This window comes from Marmota monax, unplaced genomic scaffold, assembly GCF_021218885.2.
Source record: "Marmota monax isolate L192 unplaced genomic scaffold, Marmota_monax_Labrador192_F-V1.1 WCK01_AAM20220418_F8-fsc00005, whole genome shotgun sequence".
NCBI lineage: Eukaryota > Metazoa > Chordata > Mammalia > Rodentia > Sciuridae > Marmota > Marmota monax.
Genome location: NW_026692254.1, coordinates 6,062,364 through 6,080,729, shown reverse-complemented (window position 1 = coordinate 6,080,729; position 18,366 = coordinate 6,062,364). Strand labels below are relative to the sequence as shown.

General features: G+C 38.3%; 1 protein-coding gene across 9 annotated transcripts in view; it reads left to right on the top strand.

Annotated features, from left to right (window-relative positions):
* Positions 1–18,366, top strand: part of Ralgapa2 (Ral GTPase activating protein catalytic subunit alpha 2) — a 334,911-nt gene that overhangs the window by 296,811 nt on the left and 19,734 nt on the right. For all 9 annotated transcript variants that reach the window (XR_009226010.1, XR_009226009.1, XR_009226008.1 and 6 more), the window contains one exon: positions 15,623–15,744. Coding sequence is in view for 6 of the 9 variants with exons in the window: in XM_046435038.1 (XP_046290994.1) it covers positions 15,623–15,744 (122 nt within the window). In the remaining 3 variants the exon portion in view is untranslated. The remainder of the gene's footprint in view (positions 1–15,622; positions 15,745–18,366) is intronic.

Sequence of the window (18,366 nt, the reverse complement as noted above, 5' to 3'; positions counted from 1 at the left end):
ATGCAGAGTCATTGCACAAATGATTTTACCCTCTTCAGTGTTTTTTTTTTAATGACACAAAGTGGTACATAATTAAAAGTAAGGATTTTCCAGAAGCTTTATTACTCTTGGAAGATGGCAGCTGAAGAAATCTTGCTGCTTCTCAGTGTTTGATTGTGGAGCAAAAGCCACATGGATCTTTATGGGAAAGCTCTGTTGTTCTCTTCAACATAGCATGTTAAAGCATGTTATGATTTAATAATCCATATCTGATGGTGCTAAATCGTTCTCTCATTGAAAATGTTCATACAAAATAGTCAATTAATAAAACTTTGAAATTCTGCATTATTTTTCTTCAAAATGTGGTCAGAAATAAGCCCAGTAATTTTTACTTAAATGAGCTCATTTAAATTTCCCAAACCTTGATGCATAAAGGAAAGGATTGAATTAATATAGCTTATTACTTCAAATTCTGGATTCTTCCATCAGTAATACAGATAATAATTTAGCTAGGAAGTCACCATTTATGCCAGATTAGCTATAAAAATTGCCAATTTATTTTGTGCTACTTTGCTTCTGGAAGGAAACAGAAGGATCTGTTTGTCTATTCTCATTCTTCTGTCAGAACGAAGCAATAGTATTTGTAAATTAACTTAACATTGAACATTTCAAACTTCCTAACTAAAAAGAAATTTGAAATATGAAGCTGAATGTGTAAGGGAGGAGAAAGAGGCCAGCATTTGAGGGTATATACATTTTTTGGAATAAGTTTTTTGCCTATGGCCTCAGGGCAATTCACCCATCCATGCATCACAACTCAGTCTGGACTCAGGGTTGAGCCCTGCTTATTATTAGCTGGGTGAGCTCCAGATCATCTCTACCTCTGCTTTCTTATCTGTGGTTTGAGGTTTCCCAAAGGGTCTGATGAGTTCATGGCTATAAAAGGGCTTTATAAGTGGAGAGCATCATGCCAACACTGGATAAATTGGTTTTATTTCATAATGATTCCATATTTTTTATTCTGAGATATAGTTCAAACAGAACTCAGGCTAATTATAAAGTAACCTTACCATGATGTGTTTGAGAATCCTCCAAAATACTCTTAGAAACAAGGATTTAGAAGAGGGTCTAATAGAAAGGAAGTGCTTTTCTTTTATTTGAAGGAAAAATTATGTCTATCTAGGATATTCACTAAGAGTAAATATCCAAAGGATGGATGATGGATGGGTGGGTGACAGACACAATTATGGAAAGAAATAAGGAATAAGGAGGGAAGATGAAGCTGGGCTTTCTGGTGTGGTGGACTGCCACAGTGTGATCAGACCTGATCTTCTGGCCTAGGGACCTGCAATACAACTCTGCTTCCTTTATAAACTGAGAAGCATCTCCATCTCTCTTTAAATAAAATACAGAATGGCTCCCAAAGACATTTTCCTCATCTGGACCATGTCTCATGCCATTAATATAAAAACTGCTGACTTAATGGAGCTGCTTTTGATCTATCAAGAAAAGACACACCTAATTCAATTTGGCTACTTTTCCAAGAGTTAGTGTCTTAATTTGCAAGAGATTGATTTGATTATAATTTTAAGTAATACTGCAGTTATATTTTTAGTCATGAAGATAATATCAAGTGACTCTATAAGGCTTAAATGTGGAAAGTCCCAGACAATTATATGAGTTGGGAATGTTATGTTTAACAGCATTCAGGGTTGTTTCCGTTTTTTGTACATTTTAAGGGTATATTTTAGTCAGATTGAAGGAGATCTTGAACAGGAAACTTTGCATATAAAATGTAAAAGCAGACAGTTTTCATTAAAGTGCAAAGTAGTATAATCCCACAATATGACATAGAAAATCAAAATATAAACATTCATCCTTTTTTATTTGACATTTTCTTTTGAAAGCATGCATTATCATGAGAGATTTCTAATTCTGATCTTTGTTCCCAGTGGGACAGTCTTGTTTCCTTATTTCCTTCTGTATTAACTCTTTTCTTTTAATTTTCAAATTTGTTTTAATTAGTTTTACATGACAGTAGTATGCATTTATGCACTTTGATATATCATACATAGATGGGATATAATTTCTCATTTTTCTGAGTACACATTTTGCAGAATCATGTTGGTCATGCAGTCACATATATACATACAGTAATAATGTCTGTTTCATTCTATTATTTTTCCTATCCCCACATCCCCTCCCCTCTCCTCCCATCACTTCCCTCTACCTAATCTAAGGTAACCTATTCTTCCCTAGTGCCCCTCGCCTTATTGTGTCCTTCTGTATTACTCTTTTTTTTTTTTTTTTTAGTATTACTCTTAAAAGTTGAAAATGTTTAGGTATCAGAAGGACCTACTAAAATGTTGAGGAAATATTGAATGTGTGGTCCAAATGTCAGAAGAAACTTAATGTCTGCTCTGCACCTGATGACATGTCCTCCAAGTACAAAAGAAGATGGAACACAATCCCTCTTCTTACTTCCCACTTTCCATCCTGAGCCAGATCTAGTCACAGCTCACATAGAAAATTGCTTCCCTATAACCAACCACTTGAGGGACACTAGTGCTATCCATGTCAAGTGAAAGCCAAGTGGCTACTATAGCACGTGCATAATGATGACACCCAGAGGTACTGGAGGACAAGAAGCACACACATAGCATCCCCCATTAGCCCTCACCAGATACAGGGTGCAGGAGGACACCAGCACACAGACCAGTCAGTCATGGAGAATTCTAAGAAAGAAATGAGTACAGGGACAGAAGCCTCTGCATTAATATGTGCAGGATAAAAGGGCCTGGTGTGCCACCATACTGCAAAGACCCTCACCTTATAGCCACAATGATGTAATTTAGTGAAACTGTCACTCTTGTCCTTACTCTGACCCACAGAGGTTTCTCTCACTGGTGTGGTAAGATCAAAGACACTTGAGATGCAAGCATTGAGGTTTGTTTAGTTATTAGGCAGAGAAAATCTTTCTAAACATCATAAACTTTCTTTCCTCTGAATTTGTTGAATGATAGTATCTTGATTGGAGTTGGTGGGAAAGGCTTTCATTTCGTCCTTCAATTTCCACTAAAACCTGAGTGGGTAGAACTTGGCTTCTGTTAGTGGTGCTGTCACTGTCTCTTCTTTTGGAGGAAACTCTTGATGTCAAGAGGGAGAGCTGTCGCTGGGAGCCAGGACTTACAAGTCAGGTTACTGGTACTATCTGAGGGGCCTAGAATAAAACACCTCACTTCATTTTTGTCACATTTAATGTGCCCTTCAATTTCATCCTCTATAAAAAGACCATGAGAGACCTCAACATGTATTTTTCTTTGTCTTCCTCTGGTATCATGATAGACAATTTACCTTACTCACCACCAATTAGGAATATCACAGGAATGCATGGTCACCTTATGAGATATTCAACCCAGTGTGCTTCTGCTGGGGATTCCTCAGGAGGTAGATGATTTCTCTACTCTTTTCATTGGAAAGCACTTCAGTGACATCCCCAATCACAGAGCTAGTCTTTCATCAAAGCAAATTAATGTACTATATGTGTATATTTTTTTTCTTTTCATAGAATAGAATCAAAATGAGCAGAAGGTATAGAATAGCACAGTTGAACGTGCTAGGAAATCAAAGTAATTTCAGCAGCCCCTGGGAATTTTTGTGACCACCCTTGATAGCAAAACATCAAAATTTCCCTCCACAGGGAGTGAGGATACCGCTCAATGGTAGAGCAGTTGCCCAGCATGTGCACGCCCTGGGTTCCATCTGCAGCATTGAAAAAGAATTCCCATTACAATATTTAAGTAACTAATGTATACTTCCTGGTTGTTGCTTTTGCTTTGTTTGTTTTTTCCCAAATGTTGAAGCAAATGCTGAGACAGATGTAAAGAAGTAAAAGAGGTATTTTTGCCCTCCAGCTGCTCAAAATCACTTTCCCAGTCATGATGCTAATGAGACCAATGTCCCCATTCTCATCTGACCCTTTGGAGTTTGCACAGAGCCAATATGTGTTGACAGGCTGACTGTGCCTGTAGTCCAAGCAGTCCTGAAGATATCTCTTGGTGCCATCCCAAGTGGTGGCTCAACCTCCGTGTCCACACTGTGTGGCTTCTGCCTAAGCAAGTAAATGCATCAGGTACTATTTTTTTTTAACTGTTTATTTATTTATTTATTTTAATATTTATTTTTTAGTTTTCGGTGGACACAACATCTTTATTTTATTTTTATGTGGGGCTGAGGATCAAACCCAGCGCCCCGCACTTGCCAGGCGAGCGCGCTACCACTTGAGCCACATCCCCAGCCCAAGGTACTATTTCTAATAGTCAAAAATCAGTGGCTTTAATATGAAGTGGCAAGCATAGTTTTGCTACTTTGGGTCATGGAAGAGCTTTGTTATTAGAATTCCCCAAAATTTCCAGTTAAGTTTCCATATTTGTGGCATTACTTTTTAGCTCTGATAAGTCTATGGTGTGTATTGAGTTTCAGGTGCAGGTCAGCAGTGATATTTATCCTTCAGGTATACAGGAACACCCAGTGCATCCACTCCAACAGTCTGAATAGGCCGGGAAGTTCATTTAGCAAGCTTCACATGAGCCTTTTTCCTCATTTTGTAGGTCACTGTCATTTGGTAAACCCCTAACTTTTCTTTCAGTTTTTCTTGTCATCTGATAATTTTGTATTAAGTGAATATCTTCCTGGAAAACTCAGATGCCTTTAAGCCATTTATAATTATTTTATGTTATATATAATTTTCTCCTTCTAAATATGTGTATTTTTATTATTTTTAAAGCACAGAAGAAAAAACTTAATAATGGCTCAAAATTTATAAACATCATGAAAATGAACTATTTCTCCAAAAATTACTTTCAGATATGAAAAATCAAGAAAATCTGTTCAGATCCTGAGGCAAATTCTTTGGACCACAAAATTTACTTCTGCCAAGCCTGGGCCTAGTCAGGTTGTCCATGGGCAGCAGTTGAGAATATTCTGATGCCACCATAACCAGAATACCTGCCATAGATGATTTTTTTTTTTTTTTGGTTTTTGTCAGTTTTGTTTTCTGATGATCTAACATATATCATCATGACTATATTTTATTCTTAGAATCAACCTAGATACAAACTGATCTGTAGACCAAAGGGAAGTGGCTTTTGCCTTCAAGATCAGAGTAGTTAAAGAGTAAATATTAGGTAACTCCATTCAAATTATATTGCATTAATAATACCTGTAATGTGATTTATTTAATAATTTTTTTCCACTTGTAGCCAGTGATGATAAAGTTAGTTTAAAATCCATATATATTGCTATTTAATTGTATGCTTTTTTTAATGCTTTGCCACAAACAGGATTCAAAGCATTTCGAGATGGTTCTGCGTTTCTAATTGTTTTCCAATTTAGTTGTTACTTTGTGGATATTAAATGCCAACAAAATGTCAGCAGTGGTCATCTCTATAATTAAGATCAAGATCATATCTTTAGGACAAGTGAAAAACCTGTGAAAGAGAAACAGTTCAAGTGACATTGACTCCCTTCCTCCCAGAAATCAAGTTATTGGCATAAACGTGGCAGAACTCTCAGGTTTTCTATTGTTCATATTGATTCCTCACTTCTTCAGTCGTTTTCATCAGCGAAGTAGACTGTTGAATCTTTTCTCACCCAATTTGACAGCACTTTCACTAGTCTTGAAATAGCCCGAATGACTAATTTTCTTGTCACTTATATTTTTACTGATGTGAGATTTTGAGCGACAGTATCACGGGGCATTTTCTCGCTTGGTGATTTACAGAAGGTGAGGTGCACTGGGAGAATTGGACAGGATGGAAATGGAAAATGCTATAATTAAGGATGTGCTCCTTCACAAATCAATCCCCTGGGAAGAACTGGTTTGAACATTTCCAGTAAAAATATAGACCAAGTCTACTGCACCCTTGGAGTATCTCAGATTCGAAGAAGGAGAGTGTTAGTTCTCCATGCTGGAGCGACATAATGACACAAGAGTAGACCTCCAAAAGCCTGTAATTTAATAGCCTAAAGAAAATCTATTTTTTCCCATTTCCATTTGTTCTTATCATTTCCTCAGAATTATTCTTAAACTTAGTTACATGGGTATTTTCTTCTTTTTGAGCAGTGGTGAACTCTTCCTCTCTAGTAGGGAGGGTATCATTAGGGCTTGAAACCTAATGTCTTATACCTTTCCATGTTTAATTTTCTTTTCCAAAACATCCATTTTATGTGGTTACATTGTTTAGTAAAGTCATTCTCTAAATCTGTCACCAGGCTGTGACATTTATTTATTTGGGCCTTAACTGGTCTTCACATTTAAATTTGCATTACACTGAAAAACAAACAAAACTTTTATGGAAATAATGTATGGCTTTAGGATATAACTGGTCTCTCTCTGTTCCTGTCTTGATCATATGGAGTTTCATCCATTTATCTCTAGCAAGAAAATGCTAACCAAACCCTCCTGTGGAGCATCTCACCAAGTGGCAGGTGCCAGGGGAAGTGTTAAGGATACAAAAGGGCATCAAAGAAGAGGCTCAGCTACTTTTCCCAGAAATGTTTCTCCTGTGACTTCTTGCCAAGCTGCTCTCTTTCCATCCCTCCCTCTCCCTTTCCTGTTGTTTTACCTCTGCCCACCCTCTAGTGTGGGAGCAGGGCTTCCCAGCATTGCAGTCTCCCCACCACCATCCTCCAAGATCATCTCCTAACCCCTAATAACCCTGCCTTCCCTCCCCAGGCCCTTTTCATCAGCATCTACACCATTCTCATACTCACCTGAGTAATGATTCCTGAGTTGTACCCTGACTTTTTTTGCCTCCCATTCACCAATGGCGGGCACCCCATGCCCAGAGGTGTCTGCCCCACACAGCACCTCTGCCCCATGCAGCTTCTCTTCCTTTTCTCCACCATTCTCTCCACCATTGCCTTTCTGAAGCCCCCACCACCTCTTCCTCCTCACTAACTTCTTTTCCACCTATCTATCTCCCTTCTAGGCCTTTCTGTGCATAAACACAAACCACCTTCCTCTAACTCTTTCTCTACTCCACAGTGAACACAGTGTGTGTGTATATGTGTGTGTGTGTGTGTGTGTATAATATAATATATATATTATATCACCCTACATGACCCTCTCTGCGCCAATTCTTCCTAATTATGCTGAAGCCCATTTTCAGATGTCCTGGTCATTTCAAATCTGTAAGTAACCTTTATCTTTCTACAGCCCAGGTGTGTGTGTGTGTGTGTGTATTATATGCCTAAAACATATATATTATATATCTATTTTCTGAAATGCAAAGAGTAAGTGTGGAATATGGAGGTGCTTATACCTCCATATTAGTGGAACATAGTGGTACCAGTCAGCATTGACCCCTTCAGACCTTCAAGCTACTCTAAATTCTCCTTAGTGGTGCACATCTTCCAAGTGCCATCTAAATACTAAAGTGAGATCACATATCACATTGCTTTCTGGACTGAAACCATTCAGACCCAGACCCAGACCCAGCCCATGGTTGACCTGCACCTCCTGCCACCTCTCTCCACTCCACAGCTCCAGTCTTCCTTCTCCTCCTTACAACACTCCATCCCCTTCCAACTCATGTCATTCTCTGTGCCTACAGTGCTTTTGCCACCTTACCCAACCTCACTCTTGGGTAACTGCTCCTCTGCCACCTCTTCAGAGAGGTCTCTGACCTGCTGTGTCCCTCTTCCTTCCTGGCACCAGTATAAGGACAATTTGCCTTGTTCTTCAACCTTGTCTTTTAAATAGTGTCATAGGGGTATGCTGAACGTGGGGTGGCCTCCTCTTATCTTAAATTACATGCCTACTACCAACCGGCACAGATGGATAGACTGGACATTCAGCACACTTTCCTTTCCCTTTTTTTTTTTTTAAATTCCCTGAATGGCAGGGTATTGAACCCAGAACCTTGTGCATGATAGGATAAGCACTCTACCACTGAGCCACACTCCCACCCCAGTACATATTTCTTTAATGAATGAACATTTGAGTGAAGATAGTTTTGTTTTTTAAAAATGACAAAGTTACTTTAGATCAAGTTTTCTGAGCAGACTAGGACCATGTAGAGAAATCATACATGTAGGCCTATTATAGTTTGGGCATGGAATGTCCCCTACAACTTATATATTATAAGCATGGCCCCCAATGTGTCAAGATACAGAGATGGGGCTTTTTAGTCAATGATTGGATCTTGAAAGCTGTAACCTCATCAGTGTATTAATCCATTTGATAGATCAATAATATGAATGGACTACTGGGTGGTAACTGTAGATAGGTGGGGCATGGCTGGAGGAAGTAGGTCACAGGAGCATTACCTTGGGAACTTTATCTTGTCCCTAACCTTCTCCCTGTCCCCACCTTTCTTTCTCTCTTCCCCTCCCAATTTCCACTCTTTCCTCCCTCCTTTCTGACTATCATGAGCTGAGAAGCTTCTCCCTGCCATGCCCTTCTACCATGATGTTTCTGCCTTGGAGCCAGCCAACCATAGACTGAGACCTCTGACACCATGGAGCAAAATAAATCTTTCCTTCTTTAAGTTGCTCTTGTCAGATATTTTAGTCACAGCAATGAAAGTCTGACCAACACAAGATATATGTATAGATAGATAGATAGATAGATAGATAGATAGATAGATAGAGATAGATAGATAGATAGATATGTAATATTTCTGCCATTCCCAGATTCTGCCCAGCCCATTTTGTTGGTGTTTGTGCCTGGTAGCTCTATCTTGAAAAAGAATTTATATAGAAAAGTGTATTTTTCTGGTATAGTACCTCCACCCCCATTTGTGTCTGTGTTTGACATGAGCTCTTTGAATTCCATCTGACAGAGTTCCTCTGACTTTTTGAAAATGTTGAGCTCCGCCATTCTGGTCTATTTCTGAAACAAAGGCCCTAAAAATAGCACATCTTGTATACGTATACTTTCTCTAAATCTAATGGACTTTTTAAATCATTGTTCTCCCTAACAAACATAAGGAAGTTCATTTCATCTTTCTAATGGATGAAAAAAGATCCATTTGATTAGTTCTATATTCCATTCCCACCATATCACTTATTTTTATTATGAAATATGCATACATGCTAGAAAACATAACATTTACATAAGTACTAAAGAATGCTAAAACATGTCTCTGAATTAATTCCCCATTTGTACCAATGTATTTGAAACCTCCTGTGTACTGCCTCCTTCACAGCCCAGAGATGGTTATCATTTCCTTGCTCTTCTTTGTTGTTGTTCTACATATGGAGGTAGCCCTGGGCAATATTCTTCACTATCACTTGCTTTTAACATTTATATGAATAGAATTGCATTAAATGTGTTCTTGAGTGACTTGCTTTTTTTTTTCTCAAGAAAGTTAAAAACAGCTTATTTCCCCCTTGTTCTTTTGCTGGTATCTGCAGCAAAAACTTTCTATCTATAGTTATAAACTTTTTTAAACAAGCACACATGTGCAAGAGTTCACAACCAAAGAGTGGTTTATCGACCCCTAGAACTTTAATCTCTTCCCTTGCCTGAATAATGCCAAATTGCCTCCCTGAGAAGTTGAGCCAGTTGCTTCCCACTGGTAGGTTCTGTGAGTTCCTGTACTCCATATCCTCTTTGACATTGCATGTTTTATGTTTTGCCAATCTGGTATATATAAAATTGCATATCATTGTTTTTCTAATAGCCCCGTTTACTAATCATATGGAGTATCTTTTTGACCATTCATAGTTTAGCTCTGAGAATGCCTAGGTCTTTTGCCAGTTTTTCCAGTGGATTGTCTTTTCCTTCAGGATTTTTAAGAGTTCTTTACATATTCTAGCTACTAACCCTTTGTCAGCTATGTTTTCAAGATGCTTTCTTCCTCCTTAGTACCTTGAGACTTTACGTCTTTACTTCTTCTCCCTTATGGTTCATGTTTTTGTTTTATTTCATACATTTTCCACACTGCAAGGTCATAAAGGATTTGCCCATACATTCTTATAAAAGTTTTATATCACTTATTTTGTCATCTACACATAATTTTACTTCAAATTATAACTTCTCCTTCCAATTTGCTTTACCTGGACTATAATATAATACCACTATACTAGTAATATTGTAACCTGAAGCAGTAGACACAAATTCTAGGCATTCCTTTATCCACTTAAGGAGAGTGTTTATAAGCTCAGAAGTATGAGTGATATAGGGATGAACCTGCCTGAACTTGCCTCATTCAGTGCCCTCAAGAAATAGAGTGGGCTAAATGGTGACCTCCCCCCAAATATGTCCAAATATTAGTCCCTGGAACTTGTGCATAGATTAAGGATTTTGATAAAAATCATTCTGGGTTGTCTAGATGGGTGCTAAACTGAATGCCAAGTGTCCTTATAAAAGATACACAGAACACAGGTGCAGTGGCACATGCCTGTAATCCCAGCATCTTGGGAGGCTGAAACAGGAGGATTGCAAGTTCAAAGCTAGCCTCAGTAATGACAAGGCACTAAGCAACTCAGTGAGACCCTGTCTTGAAATCAAATACAAAATAGGACTGGGGATGTGGCTTGGTGGTCAAATGCTCCTGAGTTTGATCCTCAGTACAAAAAAAAAAAAAAGAACAGGAAAAGCAAGAACAGAATCTCTCCTGGAGCATCTGATATAAAGTGAGCATGGCTCTGCAGATTTGTAGCTTCTGGTTTTCCAGAACTAGTGAAAGAATTCATTTCTAAGCCACTCAGTTTATGGTCATTTACAGAAACTAACATGGAATAACTGACTCTAGAAAATCACTTGAACTCAGCTTCCATGTCCATGTCCTTCACATACTTGGGGGAATAGGACAATGGCAGAAAAGGCTAAGTTGCCTGAACATTTCAGACAGGTATGTGGTTGTCTGATATCTCCCAGTTGATTCCAAAACATGGCTTCCCCTCCTTTGCAGAAGACTGCTGTAGAGTTAGAGGTTAGGCAATGTTATAAAGGTGGCCAGCTCTGGACTTGCTTGTGTTGGTATTAAAGAACTACAAGAGTTAGGAATAAAAATTAAGGATAAGTACAAAACGTACACACTGATGTCATAAAGCAAACTTCCCTTGAGGCCATTTTACCAAACTGAGTTATCATGTCTACTCTTGGAAAATTAAGAGAAGGTCCAGGCAAGAGGAATTAGAACGGTTAAAAAGAAAATGCAGTTTGCAGCACAGCATCTTATAAACCATTCTCTTTTTTCTTTGCCGTAAGACAGTTATTCCAAAATATGGAAGGTTAAAATGCTAAGTAGTAGTCAACCAACACAGAGTTTGAATAAGCAAAGAGAAATTAAAATGGGGTAATAGTTTGTTTTTCTGTATTTTATGAAATCAGCATGGTCTGTGGGTAGAGATGCCCCTTAAATGTTAAGTAGTTATGTACTGAAGTATAAATTGCAAGTTGACTTTTATAGCCCACATTGTCCTATTTAAAAGTTTAGCTCCCAACTTTGCAACCTTGAACTTAACGCTGTGTGTGCTAGGATTCACAACTTTGCAGAGAGCAATGGAAGTTAGGAGACCTGGGTTCTGGACTTGATTCCACCGTAGAGTAATTGTGACTCTATAAATCACTTTAGCTCTTTGACCTTCCACTTCCTGCTGTCAAATTGATGCCATAGGACTTTTCCAGTTCATGAGGATCTAACATAAGGAGATTTGCTTGCAATAAAACCCTACTGGAAATTTCCCCTGTTTTATCCACTACATTCTTTCTGGAATGTCATCCATAAATCCATATTCAGTGGGTCAGGGAGCAGACAATCCAAATTCACCATACTTCTTTCTTCTTCAGGAACCTGGGTAGAAGCTTTAAGGATTCTCTTTAGTTCTCCAGGCAGCCTGGATAGCACATCAGTATTCCCATTTTGCACGTAAGACCACCAAGGCTAAGAGTTGGAACAGTTTACCCCAGGCACTCCATCTTAAGGAGAAAAGGACCAGAATTCAAACCTAATCTCTTCTTCCATCAAAATGCAAGCTCCTTCCTTATAGTCATGCTGTTGCAATCATTTCTAAAAAATTGAAACAAATAATCAAAATAAAATTGGAGGGATGGTTTTGGATTCTCAGGCTCTTGCAACACAGATTTAGCAGTGTGTGTCTGTTTCTCTTGGAAATTTTTGATAAAGTACAACCAGTGAAGACATGTAAGTAGAGGACTATTACTAATTGAGAAGATCCCTACATGGGAATATGGATAGAGTGGGTCACTAAAGAAATTCAAAACTACCCAGAAACCAAGAAGAATTTCTGCTTACTAATTTGAATGTTTTCTAAGTTGAATAGTCAAGGAGACAAATTTCTCTTTAAAAAAGTACTTACTATATGTGACCTTTAATGAAATTCAGTACAGAACTAAGTTTCATGTGTTACTGGACTTTTTATAGAACAAAAGGGCAGTGACTAGCATTGAAACACATACCAGATTTTGTGACTAGGTGCTTCTTAAGCCACCCGCTTTCAGTCAGAGTTCTCTGACTTTCAACCAGTGGGCAATGTTCAGTGTACATTTTAACATATCTTCCACATGAGGAGGACTTTAAAAGTATTTTGAGATTTAAGTTACAGATGCCCTTTCTTATAGAAAGCAACTAACACTGAAGCCCTAGAGTTGTTAGATAAGAAAATATTGGATAATATGGCTCCAAATCACCCTTACTGGTAGTTCTACTAATAAATTCAGTTAAGATCCAAGGGTGACATTTTTTTAAGGCTACTAAAAGAAATGGTTTTTTGGCATCAGTGAGTCTCTTGGCTGTTTCTAAATGTTACCAGAGCTAGGATGATATTTGTTTTCTCTTTATCATGGTGTTTACATGCCCTGGCTTAGGCCACAAGTAAAATGCATTTCATGATGTCTTGGTCTCACCCCAAGCCCTAATGGATGTTTGTCTAAATGACAACACCCAGTTTAGCACTGTTAACACTGCAGTTAGGAGGTTGGGGAAGCGTGTGCTACATGTGACAGTCCAGGACATAAATGGTAAGATTGGGGATCTTCTGCTAAATGAACACTTCTTCCTCTAGTATCCAGTTCTGGAAGGAACTTTTTGTTCTGTCTTCCATAGTGCCTTAGTTTAAGAGTCAGACCATAAATATTCACTGAGTCAGAAAATCTCAAAACTTGATTATTGCCCCCTGTAAATGTAGTTCTGGACTTTCTCTTGGAAGCCCAGATTTCTCAGCCTTGACAAGGACAAGCTTATGACAGTTGAATAGTGTCATCCAGGATGAGAATGATGGGCTGCTGTCTGGGGTCAATTTCTTTGGCATCATGCACAGCATCCCTTTTGTAGGTTTGATTGTGAGTTTGATTAACATAGCAAGCCACTTTCCAGATATGCCTTCCATGGAGTATTTAGCAAAATGCACACGCATTTCTATTTTGTTCACCATTGTCCTGAGCACTGTATGTGGATGTGTTGGACTCAGTGGGACCTTTCAGGAAACAGCAGGACGATACTAGGCAGAGCATGACAGGTCTTTAGAGGGACGTGCCTGCTCTAACCCAGGCCCACAACCAGACTGTGGATTGAAAGGGGGAGCCATGAATTGAGCGTTGACAGCGGGCCACGGCGGTCCGAAGGCTCAGGTGGTTGTCAGCCATAAGTTTAGCTCAGCTCTTTGAGTAATTTGTCACGCCTCGCTCAGCCCCTGCTGGGCCAGCACGTGCCAGCTTAGTGTCAGAGTGCCTGTTCGCCAGACGGCCACTCAGGCCTAACGCCCTGCTGTTCCTCAGACCAGCGGCTTGCTGGGGCCATACACGGAGGGCCGAGCCTTGGCGACAGCCAAGTGCTGTGCAGAATAAGCGTGTTCATAATGAGACGTGAATGGCATTAGTAGGTCCCTCTAGAATTGGGTCTGAGCAGGCGCCTCTTGCTGAGGAAGTTTGGCAGTCTGTTCATTAAGGCAAGTCACCAGGAGTTCAGCCCACAGCCGTGGAGCTAGTTCTGGCTCATGCTGCCCAGGCCTGGGGCTGTTGTGACCATCTATAGGACAGATTATAAATCATCAGAGGGTCTACTTTTGAACTCTTCAAACTCATTTCTTCTTTTTTTATTTTTATTTTAAAGTTGCATAAAACAAGCTTAAAGAGAAATTCTAGTATTGCTTTCCATGAAGAGCATGCCCTATCTCTGGGAAACCCCAAACAGTAACCCCTAGTCTCATATGTCTTTTGAATACTTGAAATAGAATGGACAGAGGAACTGAGATGTTATCTTTTAATTAATTAAAATTTAAATCTAGATAGCCACATGTGATAAATGGCTACCATATCAGACGGCACAGATCTAGATTGTCTCTGGTCACCTCTTGGTGTGAAATCATCCTTGAATATAACAGAGTAGGAAGAGGAAGAATCCGTATTTAGAAATCAATGTGCATACTTTACCAAAAGAAAATAGAAAAGTGCATGCCTATTTTAAAACACAGACTCTACTGGAAGCTAATTGGAAAGGTATAATTATTACCAACTTACATTTTTCAAGAGGCCATCTTGAAAAGGTAGTCTTAAGATAAAGTGAGAAATGCTAAAATTACTTTTTCCTCTCTTGGAGCTACAAATTACAAACTGATGTTGATCCACATTCCCTATTTCCTGAAGAATTAGCACAATTTTCAAAATGACCAAAACACATCTTTTAACTTTTGCATTGATAATAAAGAAGGGGAAAATGAGACATCATGCCGACTTCCCCAAGTGTTAATTCATAAAGTCGTACGTGTGGTGCCTTCATCCATTGTCAGATTGTTCTGACGTTATCCTGTTATTGGAAGTGCATGATTCACCTTCCAAGGAAACAGAAGCCACACACAAAAGGGGAAGATTTGCTTTCTGCCCTGTGAAAGACTGCCACACGCAGGGGTCCTATTAAGACAGCTGGAAAGTTGCTTCGGCGTGTTACGCCTATAAGTTTTATTGGTGACTGGTTTTTGATTACACATTTGAATGCTGTGTGTTCCAGACTGCAATTTTAATTAAAAGCCAATAGTCTTTTTTTTTCTCTCAATTGCATTGTGCACTGTTTGCTAAATTCTCCTACATATTAATTCTGATTTTCTAATATTTAGAGTTTATTTTGGTTAGTGGCTCTGATGTCCCTTCAGACTATACCTTCTGGCCTTTTCTCTTCCCAGTAACTTGCATTTTCTTATTTTTTTAAAAATGTGTTCACCCTCATATCGCCAGTTCTTGCTTGAAGTATCTGTTCATTATGTCCGTAATCTCACAAGAATGTTTTATCCACCCAAATAGAAAATGAAGATCCAGGGTTGTCTCACAATGGTCAACATAAGGAAATGCCATTGCAATCAATGTTTCTTGTTTTTGTTTGCTTAAGTGGATTTTACTGATGCCTTGATGTTATTCTGTAACCATTAGTTTTTGTATTTTTTAGTGGAGCTAGTTTTGAATGTATTTAAAATTTAAGAGAAACTTAAGTGTTAAAATCCATATCTTACTAATTATGATGAATATTTAATTTTCTGACAAAATGCTAAAGAGATTGCAAAATACTGTTCTTTACACACAAACAGCAAAGTTGCATAAGTGTATTTAAAACAAAGTAGACTGTCACAGCTATGCATGCTGTTTTGCAAATGCATTTGTCTCCTTAACCGATTACTTCAGCTATGAAGAGAGAGCGCTGTATCTTGAAGCAATAATTCAGAACCACCGAGAAGTCATGACATTTGAGGATTTCGCAGCTCAAGTCTTTTCTCCCTCTCCCAGCTACTCCCTCAGTGGAACGGGTGAGTGTCTACATTATTCTCCTCTCACACGCTTAAGATGCATTCAAGTAGCAGATGTACACCTGTTTTTCACAGATAAATGCTTGCAAATTTAAGAAGAGCATTCTCCCTCTGAATCAACTAATGAATATCAAAAGGAATGATGACATTCATTTTAATTTGTTTTGTATCCGAGCTGTTCACTCCATTCCTTTTTTCAGCTATCCTGTTAACCCCCGAATCTAGCAAGGTTAATGAACTTTTTCTCAGTAATGTGCTCTGGTTCATTCAGGAGTGTGAGTTTCTTGCTGAGCTGGGAACATGTTGTTTAAAAGCGATGCCCGAATCAGTGCTTACTTATCAAAAAAGAGTTCCTCACAGTGGAAGCCGTTGCTACTAATGCTAAATGGGGATTATGCTGTCGAGATACTAGGGTCAGGGATTAATGCAGGAGACATGGAAGGACAGTGTCCCCAGGCCCATCATTACAGAGTGCGGCAAGCACACTTCTCTCTGGAGTGGTCGGTGTCATGTGGACAAGCCACTGACTGGAGCAGCACCTGGTGTGGAAACCATTTAGAAACTGGCTTACAATCATTTTCATGTATTAGGCCACTGGCAAATTGCAAACATTGCCATAGATTTCCTTATTTCTAGGCATTTAACTCTTTTTACATTTCCAATTTGAAAAAAAATATTTACACTGCCACTTAACAAGATGATACGATTACTATAAGTTCTTTTTTCAAAGACTAGTATTATTGTAAATTTTTGCATGTAGTTATAGATTAATTGCCTTTCAGACAGTAAATAGGATATTTAGTGATCACATGTTGAAACCCTCAATGCAGGGCTTCCGTCATCTTCCGCGGATTTCAACACAATCCGTGAGAGTGCTTAATAGATTTCTAACCTGTGTCAATTGTCTCTGAACACTGCCTCACTTCTCCTATTCTGACTTAACAAATATCTTACACACAAAGTGAAAAAAAATAAATTCAGTGAAATAAATCACTTACAAATAAAATCAGCCATGCATCATTGTTTAACATCGCTGGCTTCAATCCTTGCTTCTCGGAGCTTTGTTGGGAGATAAGAGGGAGAGGCATGCACTTGCACGGGGAGCCAGGAGCAGCAGGCAGAAGGCTTGGGAAGATAAGCAAGCTGGCAGAGGTGCGGGAGCAGCGATTTACATAATCACGCCTCTGCTTCCTGGTGAGGCGTCAAGAAACACTGGGATGGCCTCTATTGATCTTTGTTGAACTGGAATACTAAACAACATGAGAAAAGCTTATAACTTAAAGCTTTGATTAATGTTTCTTACATTAAAAAAGTAGAACAGCTGTGAATTGAATTCTTTTATACACTCTGCCAACATTCTATGACCAAAAAAAAAAAAAAAATCTGTTTCAATGGAAATGAAGATTTCATACCCAGACTGGCTAGAGGTTTAAAATTTTTTCTGATTTTTTTTTTTTTTTTTTTTTGCTTAAAGAACATGAAGGATCTGTAGCAAGCTGATTTTTTTAAAGATCTCCTTCAGCTTTTTCCCATCCTCATGAGATATTGGGACTTGATTTTTCAGTGCAGGAAAAAAAAAAAAAACTCTTGAAAAAGCATTTCATTTCTAAAAATTAAAGGAAAAATTTAAATAATTGCATTTTTTACATTCCTTGACTGTTATATTCTTTTTTTTTAGTCTGGTTCTTTTTTTTTTTTTTTAAGACATAATGAGGGAGAGAGAGAGAGAGAGAAAATTTTTAATATTTATTTTTTAGTTTTCGGCGGACACAACATCTTTGTTTGTATGTGGTGCTGAGGATCGAACCCGGGCCACATGCATGCCAGGCGAGCGCGCTACCGCTTGAGCCACATCCGCAGCCCAACTGTTATATTCTTAAGGTTGCAGATTAAGATGTTATCAAAACAAATAATGATGGGCTTTATTTTCTATGAATATTTTAGCCTCTATGTAAATTAATTTGATCTTTTCCCAAAATTTCATAATTATTTAAACCAATTCAAATGAGTCAGTGTGTAGATAACACCTTAAGTGAGACCCTAGGAATAATTTAAGATTTTATGACATCTACTTAGAGAGGATTGTTAATGGGCTTGAAAAGGTCATATTCTTTATAGAGTTACCTACCAGAATAGATTCTAACAGAATGTGAGTATGGGGATTGGAACTTTTACAAAAGGAACTTGAAATCCAATGCCAGATATCAAAAACAGATGCTACTTCTTCATCTTGTCAGATTAACATCAGTATTATGTTTCATAATGTTCATGGTTTAGGGAATTCAGTGTTGAGTGATAAAATCTTTTATACGTATATCACATCTGTCCTTCAGTATGATTTTAAGTCTGTGCATAATGTTCTCTTTTAACACTTTGTGTATCTAACCTTAAATGATTAAGAAGAAAGGGAAAATGATTTGAACTGGAATTGTGGGGGTGGTATAATGAGGATGTAACATGTCAGCACCACATACAGTCAGGTTCTCAGAACCCCATCCTCTTCTTATTTACACACCAGCTTTGCTTTTGAGGAATCCTTATCCCCATCTCTTAGTACTTTTACAGATGAAAATGTTTTTTATTTATTCATAGCATTTGTTTTTGTTTTTTGTTTTCCATGGG